Below are 20,529 nucleotides of genomic sequence, written 5' to 3'. Positions count from 1 at the left end.
TATAGATGGGATTTGACCCAGCTAGATGGTGAAGTAGATAGTGCACTGGCCCTGAAGTTGGGAGGACCTGAGTTTGAATCTCACCTGAGACACTTACTTCCTAGCTGTGTGACCCTGGGCAAATCACTTAACCCCAATTGCCTTAAAAGAAACATCCAGGACCATCTCCAGTCATCCTGATGTATATCTTGCCACTGGACCCAGATGGCTCTGGAGGAGTGAGGCTTGTGACCTTGCACATCCCTTCCTCATTTCAATTCAGTGTAAGTCATGACATCTTCTCCCGATGTCACGGCCCTCTTTGGGAACAGAAGGACAAACAGCATTCTGACTCCAAGTCCAAAGCTCTTCCCATTATACCATTTGCCTCAGGAAAAGAGACATGTTTAAAAAAAATTTAAAGCCCCTACAGCAATTCTAAATGACCTGGAAAATCTGACCAGAACAAAATTATTTCTTTATAAATAATATTTATAAAATGTGGTTCCTGAACCCCTCTCCAAGAACTTTGTGGAATCAGAGATTCAGAGATGTAGGGGGACCTCAGAGATCTCCTAGTCCAACCCTCTCATTCTTTCTTTTTAAAAAATTTTAGCCAAGATTCCAGACTAGATGACTAAATAGTTTGTAAACCCTAAAAATGAAGTAGTGATCATTACAAGCAAGTGTGAATTTAGTAAGAAAGTCATACCAATTTACTTCATTTCCCTTTGACAGGGTCATTAGATTAGGGGTAGATTAGGGGAATAATGCAGATACAACTGATTTTACACCAAGACATCTGACAAAGACTCTCAATTAAATTAGCATTAAATACCTATTCATCATTTGGCACTGTTATGCCCTAGAGTGAGAGAGAAAATTGAACCAGTCTGTGCCTTCAAGGAATTTATATCCTACTGAAGGGAAACAATGCAGACAGGTACAATGCAACTTCAGGCAGCACAGGGAAAAAAAAGCATTCACAACTGTGGGAATTAAGAAAAGCCTCCTATAGCAAAGCTTCTTTTGTTTGTTTGTAGGGCAATGAGGGTTAAGTGACTTGCCCAAGGTCACACAGCTAGTAAGTGTCAAGTGTCTGAGGCTGGATTTGAACTCAGGTCCTCCTGAATCCAAGGCCAGTGCTTTATCCACTGCGCCACCTAGCTACCCCCAGCAAAGCTTCTTAAATTGGGTCATGACCCCATTTGGGGTTGCAAAAAAAATTGGCAATGTTTGATTTATATACCTACATAACCAGGGTTGTATAAAAATTTCTTGAGCAAAAAGGGGTCACAAATAGAAAAGGTTGGGTTTTGTTTTGTGGGGCAATGAGGGTTAAGTGACTTGCCCAGGGTCACACAGCTAGTGTCAAGTATCTGAGGCCGGATTTGAACTCAGGTCCTCCTGAATCCAGGGCTGGTGCTTTATCTATTGTGCCACCTAGCTGCCCCAAGTAGAAAAAGTTTAAGAAGTCCTGTCCTATAGGAGCAGGCTCTTGAGCCTTGGAGGGAGCTGGCCATTTCAAAAGGCAGAGGTGAGAAAGGAGAGCATCCCGACTTGGGGGTAACCTGTGCCAATGGATGAGGGCAGGACATTGAATGTCACGTATTGGGAAAAGTAATTAGGCCAGCCTGGCAGGACTGTAGTCTGTGTGGGAGATGAATCTGAAATCAGTCTGGACAGCTAAGCTGGAGTCAGCATGTGAAAGGTTTTCAACACCAAACAGGGAAACGTGCCTCTTGTCCTTGAAGCAGCATGGTGTGTGGCGGAAAGGTCGCTGGACTTAGAGCCAGAGGAAATGGGTTCATGTTTGGTTCTGCCATTATAGGACTTTGGGCAAATGACTTCACACCTCTGGGCCTATGTCCTCATCATCCGTAAAATGAAGGAGATGGATTAGCTAGCCTTTGAGGTTTTTTCCAGATTTTTTATCATAATCAGTGAGGAGGACAGATTAAGTGTGGCAATGAAGTCATCTGATGGGATAAATACCTTGAATAGCTTCAGAGAAAACATCAGGAGTTTAAGCAACAAACTTTCTTGACTTGGGGAGTTATAAACTTGGACCCTCCAGTCCAAAGGCTTCAATATTAGTTGAAATAAAAGTTAAGACTATTTCCAAAGAGACATCCCTAGTGATTAGTTATTCATTGGGTGGGAGACTTCAGAAACTTATTAATATTAATTATTAGGGTCAACAGTGGATAGCTTAGGAACTCAATTCAAGTAAAAATCAAGTCATGGTGGTTGCTGAAATATCAAATCCCATGAGTGAAAACAAACGTCCAGGGAATTGGGAATTAATTATGGAGTATATTTTACAACATCTTTTTAAGTGTGACCACAAAGCTTAGTGATTCAATAGCATAACTACTGTACTTTCTTGAAGAGGCTGAGTAGAATTAAGTACATGATCTCTGATATTGACCACTGAGACTCTGTGATTTTTGAACATACCAAACTATATTCTATGGGGTAATTATAACGGTAGTCAATGGGAAAACATCTGCCATATAGATTTCTTACACACACTTTTCTGAAATAGCTATTAAAATAATCTTCTTTAGCACCATAACCCAATCATCAAATGGTAAGCTCTGAGTTTTAAGAATTCTGGAGATTCTGATGGAAATTATATCCTTGGAACCACACACTAAATTTCAATAAAATCTGCTAAAAAATCTTAGAAGGCATGCATGTCTTAAAAGTATCAGCTATTTTATTTCAAGATGGCAGACTACACCAATATTAAAATTTAAGATATAATTTGAGAACTTCTGGTAGTGTTCTTAAGTTCATTAAAGTTTTTTTTTTTTTTAGTGAGGCAGTTGGGGTTAAGTGACTTGCCCAGGGTCACACAGCTAGTAAGTGTTAAGTGTCTGAGGCCGGATTTGAACTCAGGTACTCCTGACTCCAGGGCCGGTGCTCTATCCACTGCGCCACCTAGCTGCCCTCATTAAAGATTTTCAATCACATTAAAACACAGAGCAGTTGGGCTGAAAGACGACCTTTATCTTCCAATAAAATAACTGTAACCCTCCTATTTCCAAACCTCATACCTCTAATAAAGGTTTAGGCTCAACTTTAGGAGGGACGGCAATACAACCTCAAGAGAAAGATTTTTATTGAGGGTCACAAAGAATACAGCTTATACAGTGCTAGTAAAAACTGTTTTTCACTGTCTTAATTACGATGAAATAGTTTTACTGAATCGACTGTGCTTGTGCTTGTGCTTTCTTTGCTAGCAACTTCAGATCTGTGATGCACTTGGTAATTGTTTCCTTTTCCTGTGACAGGGAGAGAGAAAATGGGTCAGGTATTCATGAAATACTCAAGTTCTACTAAGACCCTTAATTTATATAGTAAGGCAGGCAGTTATGACAGTTCTAAGTTACCTTCTAATTCTGAAATTCTATGACTCTATGAGACCTACAAGGTCTAACTAACACTTGAATACCTCAACACAGATTCCCCATTACAACTTCAAAACTAGGGAATGAGATGAAAAGAGGCAGTTTTCTTGGGAAGGGAAAGAGTGGGAACACAAACTCAAGAGCATGTGTAAACCAAACCCAACCACCACATGGCCCTTTATAAGTGTTGTTTGTGCATACTGAAATGATCACTGGCTACTAGAACCTTCAGCCACATTCCAACCATATCACCAAAGGTGACGCCTTTCTTCTCTGCCCCTGCCCCCAAACCCCACAGAGATACAGATGCCTGCTACAAAGCTAACCCTTTCATGCAACAGCCATAGAAACAATCAAACCATATGCACCCAAGTCCTGCACAGCTACTAGCAAAGTAATCATTGATTAGGGAGTGACTGAAGAGTGGCATATGGATTTAATGGAATATTGTGTTGTAAGAAATACTAATTCAGAATTAAGCAGGACAGGGAGAACCATTTATATAACGTGATATTTTAAAAGGTTTGAGAAACACAGCTTCTGGGTAATTTAATAATTTTATTAATAAGGTCAGCAGGTTCTTAATAAAAGGATGGCCATTTGGCCGTCTCTCTTAGACCAAAGACAGTCATGGTGGCAGGCTTACAGTTTATATACCCTTTCACTAAGAGGCTGATGTCACCCATCATCATGCTACCCTTGGACAGAGTAAATATCTCTATACCACACCATTCCCAGCCTTTGGCTATCTAGACAAAAGGATCTGTGTCTCTATCCAAGCCAGGAGAACACTAAGGTCTTCCCTACCTTAGATTAAATTCCTTGTGAGGTTGGGTGGGGTCTAACCAAGAGTTAATGGGATCTCATTATCAGCAATACTTTTCAAGAAAAACTGAACTTTATAAAATGAGGAATTTAGAAGGGGAAGAGTCTCTGAATCTCCCCAAGATACTGGTTATTAATAATCATCTCCCACATTAACCACCATAATAACATGAAGGAAAACAACAAACACATGTAAAGCAAATGAAGACGGGTGATCTTTGACCATTTCTGCATCCATATTCCACCCTCTCCCTGACTAAAGCAGGAAGCATATTTCACATGGGTCTTATGAGAGTTGTTTTCCTTTACATTATTTTGGTCACTATATAAATTGTTCTCCTTATTCTGCTTAATTCAGAATCAGTTTATACAGATCTTATTATCTATCTGTTACAAAGAAGGATCATTTCTTGTTGGGAGAGAGGAGGGAAATCCTTGGGAACTGAGAGGAAGGTTAAACAAGAGAACTTTTTTTTTTTTAAGTGAGGCAATTGGGGTTAAGTGACTTGCCCAGGGTCACACAGCTAGTAAGTGTTAAGTGTCTGAGGCCGGATTTGAACTTAGGTCCTTCTGACTCCAGGGCTCTTATCCACTCTTATCCACTGTGCCACCTAGCTGCCCCCAAAGAGAACTTTTTTAAGGAAAAAGAAAGCACCCAAAAGGGCATAAATTCATTGCTCAGACATTTCTGAAGAGAAATGAATGTGACAGAATATGGTATGTAAGACAATAGGAAATGATTCCCTTGTAGTCTCAGCAGCCAGGTAGGTGACTATAGAGACCTATTGTACTTACAACTGAAGATCAGATTTTGAGAAAGGATTCTACATCAGTCATGAAGTAACTCCTTCTGAATATGCCCTATTTCAGATTAAAACAGAGGGCAGCTGCACTTTCTTTACCAAAAGAGCACTGGCCAGCTCCCCCTTTATCTCTAGCTCCAGGACCCATATTCACCGGACATGCTAATACTCTAATACCTGCTGAGCAGAGATGCTCTTCACCACATGGTTCTCAACCCATGTGATCATGTGTTCTTGCTCCTTCCGCCGCATCATGTTCTGCTTTGCAATCTGATAGTCCAAGCGATTCTTTACCTCTGTGTATACCCTGTGCAGCCTCTCACGGTAGAAAACTTCTAGTGTCATGGCAATGTTGTTCTAAAGAAGGCAAGAAACCTTATTTTTGTTGTTAAAGAACCACACATTGTTCTCAAGATTTGTGCCAGGAGAACATTATGAACAACATTCTTTCCTATTCTACACAGGTTGTTTTCCTTAAAATTTAATGATTTTGAAAATAAAAATCTTAAATTGGGTATGAAATTAACCATCCGTGAAGTGGCAGATGGTCCCTGATCTCTATATGAATGAAACACCCAAAACACTAGATTAAGGCTACCCAAATATCTAATTTCTGATCTGTCCATGTTCCAAGAACCTGATTCCATCACTAATTTTAACACAGGCATGCACTTGACACTTTTGTTCAATAGTTATTAGCCCATGATAGAAGTAAAAGAAACACTTAATAAAGTGACTCTAATTCTTTCAAACTGTATGTGAATTCTCTAAAAATGAATTATCACAGTTTCTATGTTATCAGGCACTTTTAGTGAGATTTTAGCTAGTTAGCATTTTGTTTTTCCTGAATGTAGTGTATGGAATTCCCAGGAGGTATGATTTCCTCCTGTGGGAAAAGTGCTTTTTAATTCCTGAAAAAACCTACCCTCTGGACATCAAAAAGGTAATGACGCTTGGCAACCAAGGCTTGCTGTTTCTTTTCCAGGTCAATTGCATCTTGGATATTTTTTATGGAAGCCTGTTTCAGTCCTTCTGCCTCAGCCATCTGGTCCTGCAATTAGGATATTTATAAAAAGATTGGTAAAAAAGTCAGTAATAAGTACTGATCCATTTTTTTCCCTCTCAAAATTAGGGCTCATTGGTGTACAAAGTAAAGAAAAAATGTACACAATTTTCATGGAAATCAAAGATGAAGAGACATCAGCCCAGAACTGAAAGAAGTTAACCTAAAACTAAAAAGTAATCAAGAATTTTAGGAAACATGGAAAATTTGACTCCACAGGACTTGATCTATCATTCATGTTACATATGGGAATATTTGGAAAAAGTTGATAGTTTAGGCAAGGTAACATTAGTAGGAAAATTTGTAATAATGACGTAATTTTCTCCCCCAAAATAGCTTCCCTCATAATACATCTTAAATCCAAATAGATCTGCTGAAGGCCCCTACTGCTAATTCCTAAACTTCTGTCCAAAACTAAAATGGGAAAAATCAAATTTCTGTCCATACCTCTCTGAGTTTATCAGCAAAAGCTGCTACAGAGGCACCATATTTTTTAACTATATAAATGAGGAGCCCCAATGTTGACATGGCAGCAAACGTATCAGCAGTAATAACATAGATTTCTTTGGAGAGAAAATACAGGATAAGTCCTGTGCCCAATACGTAAGGACCTGGAAGAAAAAGAATATATATTTATGAGAAGTTCTGTATAGTATTAGGACCGAATGAGCTTTCAGAATGATTGAAGACTAGACTAGCTAAGTAAAATTTTTTTTTAAATCAGTTCATTCTAGGGTATAAAAACCTCCATCATTTAGAAAAATTACAAATTGAAGACATTCAATAATCACTTCTGTCAGTGATTTCTTTTTTCTTTTTTTTTTTTAGTGAGGCAATTGGGGTTAAGTGGACTTGCCCAGGGTCACACAGCCAGTAAGTGTTAAGTGTCTGAGGCCAGATTTGAACTCAGGTACTCCTGACTTCAGGGCCAGTGCTCTACCCACAGGACCACCTAGCTGCCTGTCAGTGATTTCTTTTCTTTTTTTTTTTTTTGAAGTGACAAAGGCTTTATTTTCTTCTCATGAGAAGGAGGCACCCTAGGGTGCAGCTAGTGGGTGCCCAGAAAAGGGGCTCGCAGGCCCTGTTTTATACCCTAGTCCCTAACACGAATGGGCCCTCCCCCCTTTCATCTGTCAGTGATTTCTTAATAGCCCCCAAACCAAAAGGGTATTGGGTAAGTGTGAAATCTATCCACTCCTATCTATATTTAGTGCCATATTTTCATAGTACCTTTGCACTAAAAATAACTGAAAAAAGCCCATGATCCTGTCAGAGGGGGTATTCTTTGCAGCAATGCAAATTGTACCCCTAAAGTCCCTTAGCTGCTGTGGTTAAAAAAAAAAACAAAAAAACCAAAACCCTACAATCACACCTTCTAGGCTTAGACAATAGCCATACAGTTCTCCAGCTTGGAAGGACCTGCCGCAGATGAAGCTGACTGCTATGTGTTCTAAGCCACTCATTTGGGCAATTATACACTTTATAGTCACTTAACTTCCATGTATGTCTTTTTCTCCCCTCATATACCTAGTAAGCTCTGACTCTTTTGTCTATACGTCAAAGAAATTGCTATGCACATAGTATGCCCTTAAATACTTTAATGAATGAAGAAACAATGTCAGGCCTTATTTAGTCCAGAAATATTTAGTTTCCAGAGGCTGGTGGTCATAGCAACACATTTCGGTTTAAGTCAAGAATAAACAGGGGCAGCTAGGTGGCGCAGTGGATAGAGCACCGGCCCTGGAGTCAGGAGTACCTGAGTTCAAATCTGGCCTCAGACACTTAACACTAGCTGTGTGACCCTGGGCAAGTCACTTAACCCCAATTGCCTCACTGAAAAAAAAAAAAGAAGAATAAACAGGTATCAACCTTAAAATTGAGCATAAGAGAGCATAAAATAGAAAGGGACCAATTTTTGCTTTTGGTTATCCAAACAAATGAACCCAGTACAATGAAAAGGCAGAAACAATACCAAAGCCATGAACCCCAAACAACAGACTGAATCATCTCTAAAGAGTTTACTCACCTGTAACTCCAGTTTTCGGGTACATAAACTCAAAGAATTCCTCAGGAATCAACCCATGACGAACTTTCCCTCCATGTTCAGGAAGAGGAGGCAAAGGAGCCAGACGGGGAGAAGCTGTATGAAAAATTCTGGTTGCCTGAAGCACCCTGGAGAGAGTAAAAGTGGCATACAGATAGTTCTCACTTTACATAAGTGAACAAATGGGAAAGGGGGGGAATGAGGTAGGAAGAGGACCACATGCCCCAGGAGGGAGGGGAATGGGGACAAAGAAGTGAGAGTAGAAGGAACACTTGGTGATCAGGGTCAGCCACCTGGGGCCAAGCCAAAACTGAGAGAAAGAACAAATGGGGGGCAACAGCCACAGGCTGTACATCAACACCACACTGGGGCCATGGATAGAGACATATGGTACCCAAACACAGACCAACAGAAGACACTCAGGGTGTTGATCTACTGTGATGGACTATATTCTTCTCACCAATGCAATGGTATAGAAGAGTTCCAGGGAACTCATGATAGAAGAGGATCTCCAAATCCAAATCCAAAAAAAAAAAAAAAAAAGAACTGTGGCGTATAGATGCTGAATGAACCATACTATTTCTTTTGTTTTTGGTGCTGTTGTTTTTTTTTTTTTCTGTTTTGAGGTTTTTCATCATTGCTCTGATTTTTTCTCTTATAACAGGACTAATGCAGAAATAGGATTAATGTTATTATGTGTATATATATATATATCAATATCTATATGTATATGTACATAGATATATAGATATAACCTATATCAGATTACCTGCTGTCTAGGGGAGGGGGGAGGGAGGGAGAAAAATCTGAAATTGTAAAGCTTGTATAAACAAAAGTTGAGAACTATCTTTACATGTAACAGAAAAAATAAAATACCTTATATGTTAAAAAAAAAAGACACTCAGGGGCTGGATGGAGTAGGGCAAAGGTCTCCTTTCTCTATACTAGATGTCTCAAGCCAGATTTTCACTTAATATAAAAAACTCTTAACAATTAGGACTGTCCAACATGGAGTTAAGAGTTTTTTATATTAAGTGAAAATCTGGCTTCTACTAACTTCTACCCATTGAATCTAATTCTCTCCTTTAAATTTAACAAATATAACAATCCCTCTTCCAAAAACTTTCTACAAATATTAATTAGAACTATCCTATCTCCCTGTACAACCTTCTCCTTTCCAGACAAAACAGTCCTGATTCTTCAACTGCTCTAGATGCCTTTGCAGCCTGGCTATTCTTGTAGTTCAGAGTTAACTCTTTAGATTATTAATATCCTCAAGGAGTAAGAGATGTGTGTGTGTGTGTGTGTGTGTGTGTGTGTGTGTGTGTGTGTAACATACTATTGCCATAAGGTCTGACCAATGCAAATTACTTTTAATGATCCACAACCTCATTTAGTTTTTTTCCCCTCAGGAAAACAAACCATGACTCTTCCTGTGATAAGCTTTTCAAGATAAGTGAAGGGCTTCCTCACATTTAAATTTGTTAAATTTCATCTTATAGGTTTTCAGAGTATCTGGATCTTTCTGATTCTCAATGTTCTATTCACCTGAATATGGGTTTTTACTTTTCTCCAAACCTAACTTGTATAAAATCTGAGTGCTCTTAGGCAAGGACTGGTTTACTTGGCACAAGCAACTGAGGAAGTATGTGCCAGGACAACATAAGGAATGTAGATCTCTCCTCATACATTCATGTCACAACCTACATACATCCTGCTCCTAACTCCCCCTCCTCTTTATATTCACAAGGCTGGGGAGAACCAAGAGGAGCAAGCAGCCAGAATGTCTCTCTTTGCAAAGTGTTCCTACATTGTCCTGCATAGCTCAGGCAGTTTTCCTGTGACCTTGAGTGGCTTCTCTGGGAAGGTGATATCAGACAGAGGTAGGTCCTGGAAGGAGGCACCTCTGTTGTACACCGGAAAGAGCAGTAGTGTCTCTAAGCTTTCAAATGAATGAAAGTTGCCCCAGGAGTAAAGCTAAAGTGGAAAAGTGAGTGTTAGCCTCCTGCTCAGCTGTAAAGTCTACAGAACCTCTGGAATAAGAACTCTATGTCTTAAAAATATGATAGAGGGTGGGGTAGAATAATTATTTTGTTCTGTTTATGTATTTCATTACTTTCAATAAGTTCTCCTCTTAGGAAAGTGATCTACATTTGGGCTAACATTAACTATCTGCCAGCTGATTTAATAAGTATTCCTTCCATATCTTTCATTTACAGTACTGAAAAAAATGTTAAATAACACCTGACGTTTGGTTCGGTACTTAAAAGGTTTTTAAAAATGTCTTATGTATTTGAACCTCACAACATTCTTAAGGAGGTGCTGCAGATATGCTCTGTAAGGGAGATACAGCTAGTTAGTGGTAGTGAATGGGACTAGAAGGCATATGCTCTTGGAGACTCAGTGAAGTTAAGAGGTTTTTCCAAATTCACAGAACTTCCAAATGTCATACTGAGTTCTGACACAGGTATCTTTGGACTCCAAGTCAATGCTACAGTAGGCTCAGGCAGGCCTGACTTTAAATCCTACCTATGGCAGTGTGCAACAAACAAACAAATAAATAAAAAACGGAGGGGGAGGGCTAATGATCACGTGATATTTCTCCAAAAGTGATTTTAAACAGCTATGGAAAGACAGAGATTGCTAGGTATTATCAGCACAGGGCCAAGGGCAGAGTCCTGATACACACCACTATGAGCTCCATTCAAATGGACACATTTATCCATACTCTCTCTTGGTATAACTGGCCATGGATTCACTTAACTATGATTATCTGAACCATATGCATTATGACAAACTTATGATGCCTGACTGAAAACAAGAGCAAAATGCTCAGAATGCTCCCTTAATTCAACAGTTTTAAATAAACCCCACCAAAAAAAGTAAACAAGTATATATATAAAACTGCCTGATTTTAGGAGACATTTCACTTCTTATATGATTGCTGTCAGCCAAGTTATTAACAACAAAAACAATTTTGGTCAGTCAATAAGTTTGGCAATTATATTGTAGTCTTTCTTGCTCTCTGTGAGGAATTCTTTTCTAATTACTATAGATTTGTTATCTATCATTTGTTGGGGGGTTTTTGTGTCCTTGACGTGGGAGTGATGTCATGACTTGCAGTGAACTGCATGTAAGTGAGGGAGGGCGGTGCAAGGTCACTAGCTTCACTCTGTCCTCCAGGGCCAGTGGCAAAGATATACATCAGAGAGACTGGAGATGGCCTGGGATGTTTAAGGCAATCAGGGTTAAGTGACTCACCCAGGGTCACACAGCTACTAAGTGTCCAGTGTCTGAGGCCTCCTGACTCCAGGGCGGGTGCTCTATGCTATGCTGCCTTGATGCCCCACCTATCACTGACATCTTCTATCCATCACTATGTGTCCTCTTTCAGCTCTAAAACTACACTAACATTCAGATCAGCAAGAATGGACCCTCCAGGTACATCGAAAACAAATACAGAAGGTCAGAAACCAAACTCATGACTTCGTTAGTATAAGGAACTCCCAGATGAGAAAACCCCCTCTAACAATGCAGGTCGGCACTTTCTCTGCAACTTAGTCTCGTCTTGGAAAGTTGTCCAGACAGAAAAATTAGGTGATTTCCCCAAACTCAGAGTCGGTCCCTGTCCAAGCGGGACCTGAACCCAAGTTTCGTGTCTCGAGAACAGCTCTCTACTAGGCCCTAGGTCTTACTATTTTTTTTTAAACAAGAAAACACGTAAAAGCTGACTTTTTATGTGCAAGTACAAAAGCTCGGCTAGAGTTTAAAGGTGAATGAATGCTACGGATCCACCCAGACAGGTTCCCGGCGCCCACTCCCCTGCCGGGCTGCCTAGGACTCTGACCCCAGGGAGGGAGGGGCAGAGAAGCCTAGTAGCCCAAGGTCACACGGGGAAAAGCCGATCTCGAGGAGATCGCCGACCCTTTCCAACCCGGGGCCACTGGAAGCGGACAGAGCATCGGCCAGGGGTCCTACGGTCCAGCCCCTCACTGTACAGATGGGGAAACCGAGCGGAAAGAGGGCGAACTAAGCGCTCTGTCTGGGTAGGCGTCGAAGGCGGGCGGAAGCCCGGATCTTCGAGACCCCGATCCGGCCCAGCGCTACAGGGCTGCAAAGCAGGCTTCTCAACAGGGCCGGCCCGGGCCTGGCGCTGACCGGCCCGGAAACGAGGGGCCGCGAGCGGTACTTACCCCGGAGCCAGCGGGGCCGCGTTCTTGAGCGCCGGAGCTGCGGGGACACAGAGCTCGGGTCAGCGGGGGTCGCGGTCCCAGGCCTCCCTGCCCGCGCCCTTCCCCCGGCTCCCCGCGACCCCTCCAGGCCTCTCCTCCACCCCCCGCTGCGACCGCCACCCCAAGGACATTCTCCTCCCCAGCTACCACCCCGTGCCCCCCGGCCGGGGCTGCTCACCCACGGCGCCGGCGGCGTGCAGGGCTAGCCGGGACAGCATGTTGAGCGAAGGTCCGTTCAAACCGCCTCCGTGTCCCTGTGACCCCGGCCGGGAGAACTTGTCAGCCGCCGCACTAAGATGGCGAAGGGCAAACCTCGCGAGAGGAGGAGGGCGCGAGCTCTCTCGACTCGTCCAATCGCCGCTCCTCTCGTCGCCAGCCTCAATTGTCGCGAGAGCAAAAAGGAAGCCGGGGCGGGAGAAGGCAAGAAGGTAGGAGCACGGAGAGTGTAGTTTAACGAGAACCCAGCAGGGGCTAACGGAAAGCAGAGAGGGGAGGGCGGGGCTGGAAAGACAAATCTCGCGAGGAGCGAGGGCTCCGGCCTCTCAGCCGGAGAGGGGCGGGGAGCCCGAGTGGACACCACGTGGGGAGCGGATCCCGGGACCGAGAGAGGACGAGAGCCGGAACCGTGGAGATGCGGAAGGAGTCGCAGCCGCCACCGCAGCCACAGCCGCCGCCGCCGCCGCCGCCGCCGAGCGGGCCTCCCGCCGCCCCGGAATGGAACCTGCCTCCCAACGCGCCGGCCTGCATGGAGCGGCAGCTGGACGCGGCGCGCTACCGGTCCGGTGAGCCCGCCTCGGCGCCGCCCCGCCCGACCCCGGCCCGGCCTGCCCCCTCCCCGCTTCCCACGCCCCATCCCTCGCCTCGGGCCGCGCTGATGGCGGGCTCGGCCGCCTGTTCTCCCCGCAGATGGCTCTCTGCTCCTGGGCGCGTCCAGCCTCAGCGGCCGCAGCTGGGCCGGCTCCCTGTGGCTCTTCAAGGACCCCCGCGCGGCCCCCAACGAGGGCTTCTGCTCGGCCGGAGTCCAGACCGAAGCCGGACTGACCGACCTCGCCTGGGTAGGGGACCGGGGTATCCTCGTGGCCTCCGACTCGGGTGAGTACCCCCTGGGGAGCCGTGTGCGGGGGTGGGGGCTGGAGGCACCCCGGGCCGGACCCGGGGTCCCAGCTTCGGATTGCGCCCTCACCTGCCCCTGGGACGCGATGACGCCAAGACACCCGACAGGTGCCCAGGCTTTGCGGGCAAAGCTCCTTCCTCAGGTTCGAGCCCGACCCGCTGGTCCGGGGTAGGTGCCCCGGGCCAGGTGAAGCCCAGATCCGGGGAAGGGCCGGCCCGCTCCGGGCTCCGAACCCCTCGGAGCCAGCTCATCTTGGGCTTGTGCGGGGAAAGTTTGCTGGAACGTGGAGGTTCGGGTTCCCCACCGCACTGAGTCCGGAGCCCGGCTCCGCCAACAGGAGTCAGGTCTTGGCCCCCAGGAGCTCCCGATCTGGTTGGAGTTGCGTCCCCAGGTCCCCAGGTTCCCCCCCCCCCCCCCCCCGCTGCTTATTTTGCTCTTATCTGCCCCGGCCCACTCCGGATGTCAGTCCTTCCAACAAATGTTTTATTGATGCTTTTTTCCTTCCCACACCATAGTCACTTCCCAAGGACCTCCCCTCCCCCATAGAATTTTCCTTATAACAGAGAAAAACAGTTAAGTGAAGCCAACTGACATAAGCAAGAACAACTCAGGAAACATTCTACAGTGTCAGACCACTATTGTGGGGAAACGAGCACCACCACGAAATCACAATATAAGGGAAATAGTTCAAACCTCTGAGGTTGGGAATTGCTCTCCTGTTGCTTTCTGAAGAATAATTAATCCACTTGGTTGATGCATAGGACGAACAGAAGGAGGGTTTCCAGAGTCCTAGAAGTGAACGTTGCTGCTCTGTGAATTGTAGGTTTGGAATAAATCCAGCCCCCACATCTTCTAGGTGCTGTGGAACTATGGGAACTAGATGAGGGTGAGACACTCATCGTCAGCAAGTTCTGCAAATATGAGCATGATGACATAGTGACCAGCGTTAGTGTCCTGCTCTCCGGCACACAGGCCGTCAGTGGCAGCAAAGACTTCTGGTGAGTGTCTCCTCTTCTCACCTTTTAATTCTCTGGTTCATTCATTAAAAGAACCTAGGTAATAACATTCAAAGACACCTCAGAAACAGCAGGCCAATCTAACAGATTTTAGCATGAACATTCCACATAATGAACCTCTCAGATTTTTCTAAGCTGTATTTTAGTGCCTGTACTAGAACATGTGCTTTTTATCAATTATTCCATTTAGCAGTGAATGTAGGTATGGTTTTTTTTCTCTTTAGCATAAAAATTTGGGACCTCGCTGAAGAGAAATTGCTGAACTCCTATAGAGGTGAGTTTTGCTTCCCCTTCCCACTTTCATCTTTGTCATCTTGGTTCTTTTGTTTCTGGATTAGATTTTCATGCAGAAAGCTGTGTATATTGATGGGTAGGGCCCCATTAGAATCTACAGGGTCATTAGGAAATCACATATTCCTTCTTCTGCTTCAAGGAGAAGATGTTTTCTCTGTTCTCAGCCTCTGCAACAGAGGGTGCCTTTCCCATCCTAAAGATTGGATGTTCTGCCGAAGCCTCACAGAAGTCATTTCCCACCATTCTCCACTTCTTCCAGGGGAAGTAGCTGAAGATCCTAGGTAGACCTAGAGCTGGAAAGGAGACCATGTGATCTAACCTTCATTTTAGAGGGGGGAATCTCAAGCCCAAGGTCACATAGTCAGAAGGAGCTGAGGTGGGCTTGGAGCCCACATCCTTTGACTAGAGAGCCAGGGCTGCCTCCCCCAATTGATGAGCAGCCTTCCTGGCTTCATTAATGGCTGTCGTCTTGTCCTTTGTTTTCTGCAAACTCATTCCACTTCTCCCCACATCTTGTCCACATCTTTAAACATGGTCATTGAGAGTCCCATCTTGAGGCCAAGTCGTTTTTTTCTGCTGATGTTAGTCGGGCCCTGCCTCTCTGCTTATGCCTGGTTGTGATGGTATGGTTCACCTTTCCTTCATAGCTCACTCTGGTCAAGTCTCCTGTGTTGCTGCTTCTCATTATAAGGAGTCTGTGTTCCTGTCATGCAGTGAGGTGAGATGACACCCTTCCCTTGTCCAAATCTAAAGTGTTTAGCAGACTCAGTTATAGCTTTCAGCCTAAAGTGATCATTTTAGAAATTTGGAACTGGGAGAGACCCTTATTTTACCCAAAGAAGGGGGACTGCCCCAGGGAGTGTCAGAGCTGTGATGGGAACTTCTGATTTCAAATGTAATGTTCTTTCCATTACACCATGCTGATCATGAAGCACTTTATTCTGTTATTACTTCTAGGACAATAGAATTTTACTTTGGGATATCCGGTGCCCTAAGCCAGCTTCACACATTGGTGAGTCGGAATGGTGGTGGTAGGAGAGGCTCAATGAGTTTGGCTGTCAAAGATCAATAGGTCTCTTACAGGGGACAAGCTTCTCTATCTTCTAGGACAGGGGTCAGCAAACTGGCAACCACCTTTTTATGTGTGGACCCTGGAGCTAAGAATAGCTTTTATATTTTTAAATACATTAGAACTATTAAAAACACAAAAATCATTATTATAACTCAAGAGGACTATATAAAAACTGGCTGCTGGATTTATCCTGTAGTTGACTAGGACCCTGCTGTAGATTTCTGTTAATCTAATCCCCCCAGGTAGCAAGGAAAGAAGATCCCTTATTCCTGGATAGGTCTGTCTCATTCACTGTGATAGTAGGTGGATGGGGAACTGGATTGAGTCACTTTAGGATAAAGGGGAAGGAGAGTCATGTATCAATTTACCTCTCTTGGCTAGTGTCTTGGAAGTATAGGATCGGAGGAGAGCGTACCAGGCCCAAGGCAGAAATATGGATAGAGGATGCAGTCAGGGAGTAGAACAGTTCGATTTTCTATCTCTGGGGATTTTCAGTTCCCTTGTTCTCCAGGTTAAGAATCTTTTATTTATTAATTTTTCTTGGTTATGTTTTGATTTCCCTCCTAACCCTGCATTAGAGAACATTTAATGTAAATATGTGGAACCATACAACACACACTATGAGTTATCAGCTCTTTATCTGGAGGTGGATAGAATTTTCTTGTCCTTTGTAGTTGATTTGAATATTCACTTGACTCAGAATAGTTTAGTCGTGCCCTTACTCTTTGAATAAGGTTGAATCCCACCTACAGCATTCTCTTGGTTCTGCTCATTTCCCTCAGGCCAAAGTGCCTCCCATCACCTTCCTACCTCCCTGGCCTGGCATCCTCAGAAGGACAAAGTTTTCGCTTTTGGTAAGAGGTCTTGTTTTTTGAGGGCACGAGGCCCTGGGCTGAGGCGGTTGTCTTTTTGTTCCTTGGTTGTAGCCATCCGTCTTCTTGTTCCTTGGTTGTAGCCATCCCGCTTCTTGTACTTTTGTGTCTCTGGGCCCAAAAGGGGGGTTGGCTATCCATGGTTTATGATAGGGTCTGGACCTGTCTAGGGAAGCAAGCATGAGAAGGCTTCAGGCAGCGCTTGTAGCTTCTCCCCACAGCAGCCTCTCCTCTAGGATTGTTTGCGTACCCTTTTACGTTAGCCGGAACATGCGCTGCCACTCCTCAGTGCAAGGAAACCTATGACACACCAAGGGGCTTATGGGGGCTGGGCAAAAGTTGGTTGAGTGGCTAGTCTGGGTTTGAAATGGGCCACAGGGAATGCGCAGAAACACCATAGAAAATGGGTGATTGAGCATAGATTCCAGGCCCAGTATATCAGTGAGACCCTTCACAGACAGCATTGGGGTTCATTCTGTGTAGGTGATGAGAATGGCACCGTCTACCTTGTGGACATCAAGAAACTTAACTCCATCCTCTGCTCGTCTGTGCACTCCCAGAGCGTCACGAGGCTGGTGTTCTCCCAAGACAGGTACTGGCCACTGCCCTGATGGCCCGCCTATGGGCCCTGTGTGGGGTTAGATATTTACAGGTAGAACTCTAGAAACAAGGCCTGTCCTGGCCAGTCAGGTGGCTGCTGACTGTGAGGGCTGAGCAAAGCCCCACCAGGACCAGCCATTGGGCTTGTAGACATGTCACTAAGGGTGGCTGGGGAGTACTCCCATTGCTCCTGTGTATCACTTGTAGTTGGTGTAGCAGGGAAACTGATGTGGCTGAAGCTGCAGGCGGGTCCTGGTCCCAGGGATCTGTCCTTGCTTCTTTGGGTCCCCTCCTTTCTTCAGCTTTCCTGATGCCTTGTCGAAGGCTGGGAGCGACCATTCGGCACTCCTCCTTTGGGCTAGTGGGGGAAGTCAGCAACAGCCAGTCTAGGGTTTTCTCTGGGGAGCTGCCAGCTCTGCTGTTGTTGTCTGTTCTCCCTTACAGCGTTCCCCTCCTGGCATCCCTCAGTGAAGACTGCTCTGTAGCTGTGCTGGACTCTGGCCTTTCGGAGGTGTAAGTATGAAAGGGAATCATGGGCCTGACACAGGGATTCCTGATGGGGTGTGGCTTAGCCAGCAGGACTGCTCAGGGCCCACTGTCCTTAGGGCATTTCAGACTACAGGGCTCCAGTTTCCCTTTGGAAAAAAGCCCATCGTCATTTGGAAGGTCTATCCCCATCACCTGTGTCACGTATGAGGAAGAAAGGAGGGATATGCAAGCTTCCAAGTGTCAGGGCCAGCCTGAAACCAAAACTTTGCATTGGCAAGGGTGAGGGGTAGGGGATATTAATTAACTCCTGGGGTCCTCCCGACATGAGAGCCAGCAAGAGTTACAGAGACTCTTCCCTTCCGAGGAACAAGTGCACATGCTGTACACATCCCTACATATTAGGAACAGCAGTTGGGTATCATGGCAAGAACCTTTGACTGGGAACCAGGGAGCCCAGGGGCTAGTTCTCACTTTGTCCTTGGCTTTGTCTGTAACATGTTGGGGTTATAGACAAGATGGTCTAAGCACACTTCCAGCTTCCAAATTCTTTGATTCTGTGCCCTGTGGGTGTTGAGGGCATATTTTTACCCTTCAAATGACATTCCAGACCCATCTCAGTTGTGTTTTTCCCTTACTTTGGTCCTTTCCCATCACGCAAGGTTCCACGTTCTCTCTTGCAGGTTCAGAAGCCGAGCCCACAGGGACTTTGTGAGAGATGCTACGTGGTCCCCCCATAACCACTTCCTGCTCACTACGGTGGGCTGGGACCATCAGGTCTTCCACCACACTGTGCCCACAGAGTCAGTTACACTTCCTGATCCCAGCGGTGCCAGCAACTAGATTGGATTTGAGACAAAAAGGCAGAACTGCTATAAATCCATAGCCACCTACCACTTGGTTTGTGAGATGACAAGTCCTGTGTGTAGCAGGTTTGTTCTGTTAGAGCAGAGCCATCGAGGCACCAAGCTTCTCTGCCTGGGGTCCTGTAGAGTCATAAGGAGACAGCCATTTATTTTTTTAGATTATATTTAAATTTTTTAAAAATGATCATCGGCACTGTCTGTTCCTACATCTAGTTACCTCCTCTTCCTCCTCCTTCCTGAAAAGTACATAAAGGAGTAGAGAAGTGTCCTTCATTTCCCTCTGGTCCTGAGGAATTTGCAAAAGTCCTGGGAATAAACTGAGATTTGGGCGTCCCTGTATCCTAGGTATGGTGTTCCTCGTGTGCCCTTTGGGGGCTTTGGTTCTATGACTATAGATCTGAGATAGAAATAGGAAACTCTTTAAAACCCTCTCCCAGCTTGGCTAACACTAGGACAACCTCTTGCCTTGGTCATGTGAGGGAGTTTCTTTATTAGGCATCTTTGGCTGAATAGGAAGGAAAAAGACCTAGGTCGTTGGGACCCTCTTTCCCAAGTGCAATCATAGCACTCAGGGAGATTGCTTGCCATCCTTCTTGCCCTAATCACAAGACTAGTTCCAACATTTGTTTTTTTTGGCTGGGTGCCAGAGGGGATGGTGGGACTTGGTATGGGGGCATCTGAATGGATTTGAGGGGAGAATGGAAGGAAGGGACAAGACAGAAAACTGACAGACTGGGGTGGGGGGGGGTTGGGATCTGCTCCTCTGGTACCAAACTGCCCTGACCACCACCTCCTGAGCCTTCTCAGCTTTCAGGAGTCAGGTTGCTGTGGTTAGCACCTCGTTAGGCATAGAGATCCCGTTGCCAAGAACCATCCCAATGGAGAATCTGAGATGACTTGGTGAAATAAAATTCTCTGTTCCAGGTTCTGTTTTGTGTGTGAGTGTCTTTTAAAGCTTGTGTGTTTTGGAGAGGGGTTGAGGGCACACAGCCTGTGTTGCTGCAACTCTAGAGAGACAGGAAATCTGGGTCTGACTTCTCAAGACTTGTGCCTTAGCTGCAAGCGTTGTTAGCCGTGTTAAATCTCTTCATTGATGAGATGCACAGCATCTGAGAGTTGGGAGGGGACCTTAGTGGGCACCCAGGCCGACCCTCTTGACAGAACAACTGAAAAGAGGCCTGCCAGCCTTTGCTTGATGACCACTTGACCTTGACTGGTAATTTGATTTTAAACCTTTTTAGGAAATTGTTAGCAATATCTGTTTCTCTGTCCATCTTTCAGTCTCAGTCACTTGTTTGAAAAGGTCAGGACGGAGTCATTGTGCTCACCATGTTTTTTATTTTTCTTGTTTTGTCTTAATTTATCTTTCCCCCAAGAAGTTGATGTGTTCCCCGCCAACACAGATGGCTAATTCAGGAAAGACTCCTAAGTCAGTAATGATTTGTTTCCCTTCTCTTTAAAGCTTCACCGATTCCATTTTGGTTACATTGTTTAGTGGTAGCTGGGGTCCATTATGCTTTCTCTACTTGACATCAGTAAAGTGTTAAGGGCTAAAATTCTAGCTAGTCTGTCTAAAATATCTAATGAGTGGTCACCAATAAATTATAAGCTTTAGCAAGAGTTAGACTTTTAAGCATTTATTAAGGAGAATAAGAATTTGGTAAAGAGAGAAAGAAAAGCCTACATTCATCAATCTATTAAAAGGAGAGCGCATTTCTAGCTCCCTTCTCCACCTGAGTCCTCAGGAAAAAGCCCCAATCAGAGCGCTAGTCTCTTCCTTCTTCCTCCCACTACCCAACGTCACTTCCTGATGCCAAAGAAAAGACTCCTGGTCTTGCCCTCAAAGA

At 44.8% G+C, this 20,529-nt stretch overlaps 2 protein-coding genes across 2 annotated transcripts; one reads left to right on the top strand and one right to left on the bottom strand.

The window, feature by feature from the left end:
- Nucleotides 1-3,089: 3,089 nt before the first annotated feature.
- Nucleotides 3,090-12,697, bottom strand: ATP5PB (ATP synthase peripheral stalk-membrane subunit b). The gene is made up of 7 exons (XM_044002340.1): nucleotides 12,541-12,697; nucleotides 12,324-12,360; nucleotides 8,113-8,258; nucleotides 6,534-6,697; nucleotides 5,949-6,074; nucleotides 5,201-5,380; nucleotides 3,090-3,269 (listed from the first exon to the last, which is right to left on the bottom strand). Exons 1-7 carry the CDS (start codon nucleotides 12,578-12,580, stop codon nucleotides 3,186-3,188), a joined length of 777 nt encoding a protein of 258 aa, XP_043858275.1. The 5' UTR covers nucleotides 12,581-12,697; the 3' UTR covers nucleotides 3,090-3,185.
- Nucleotides 12,698-12,857: 160 nt separating this feature from the next.
- WDR77 (WD repeat domain 77) lies at nucleotides 12,858-19,610 on the top strand. Its single transcript, XM_044002339.1, has 10 exons — nucleotides 12,858-13,144; nucleotides 13,269-13,454; nucleotides 14,333-14,474; nucleotides 14,717-14,766; nucleotides 15,434-15,504; nucleotides 15,744-15,798; nucleotides 16,641-16,712; nucleotides 17,214-17,322; nucleotides 17,775-17,843; nucleotides 18,500-19,610. Exons 1-10 carry the CDS (start codon nucleotides 12,994-12,996, stop codon nucleotides 18,657-18,659), a joined length of 1,065 nt encoding a protein of 354 aa, XP_043858274.1. The 5' UTR covers nucleotides 12,858-12,993; the 3' UTR covers nucleotides 18,660-19,610.
- Nucleotides 19,611-20,529: the final 919 nt, after the last annotated feature.

The sequence above is a fragment of the Dromiciops gliroides genome, chromosome 4 (assembly GCF_019393635.1).
Source record: "Dromiciops gliroides isolate mDroGli1 chromosome 4, mDroGli1.pri, whole genome shotgun sequence".
Classification (NCBI taxonomy): domain Eukaryota; kingdom Metazoa; phylum Chordata; class Mammalia; order Microbiotheria; family Microbiotheriidae; genus Dromiciops; species Dromiciops gliroides.
Note: the sequence above shows the minus strand (reverse complement) of the source record. Positions and strands in the feature narration are given on the sequence as shown.

Bases quoted from the DNA above. Each gene is read 5' to 3' on its own strand.
- WDR77 (XM_044002339.1), top strand. From the start codon at position 12,994: ATGCGGAAGGAGTCGCAGCCGCCACCGCAGCCACAGCCGCCGCCGCCG. The intron at 15,799-16,640 runs GTGAGTCGGAAT...CATTTCCCTCAG, and splicing joins TAAGCCAGCTTCACACATTG to GCCAAAGTGCCTCCCATCAC. The intron at 16,713-17,213 runs GTAAGAGGTCTT...CATTCTGTGTAG, and splicing joins GGACAAAGTTTTCGCTTTTG to GTGATGAGAATGGCACCGTC.
- ATP5PB (XM_044002340.1), bottom strand. From the start codon at position 12,580: ATGCTGTCCCGGCTAGCCCTGCACGCCGCCGGCGCCGTGG. The intron at 8,259-12,323 runs GTAAGTACCGCT...TACTCTCTCCAG, and splicing joins GCGGCCCCGCTGGCTCCGGG to GGTGCTTCAGGCAACCAGAA. The intron at 6,075-6,533 runs GTATGGACAGAA...TCCTAATTGCAG, and splicing joins TTGCTGATAAACTCAGAGAG to GACCAGATGGCTGAGGCAGA.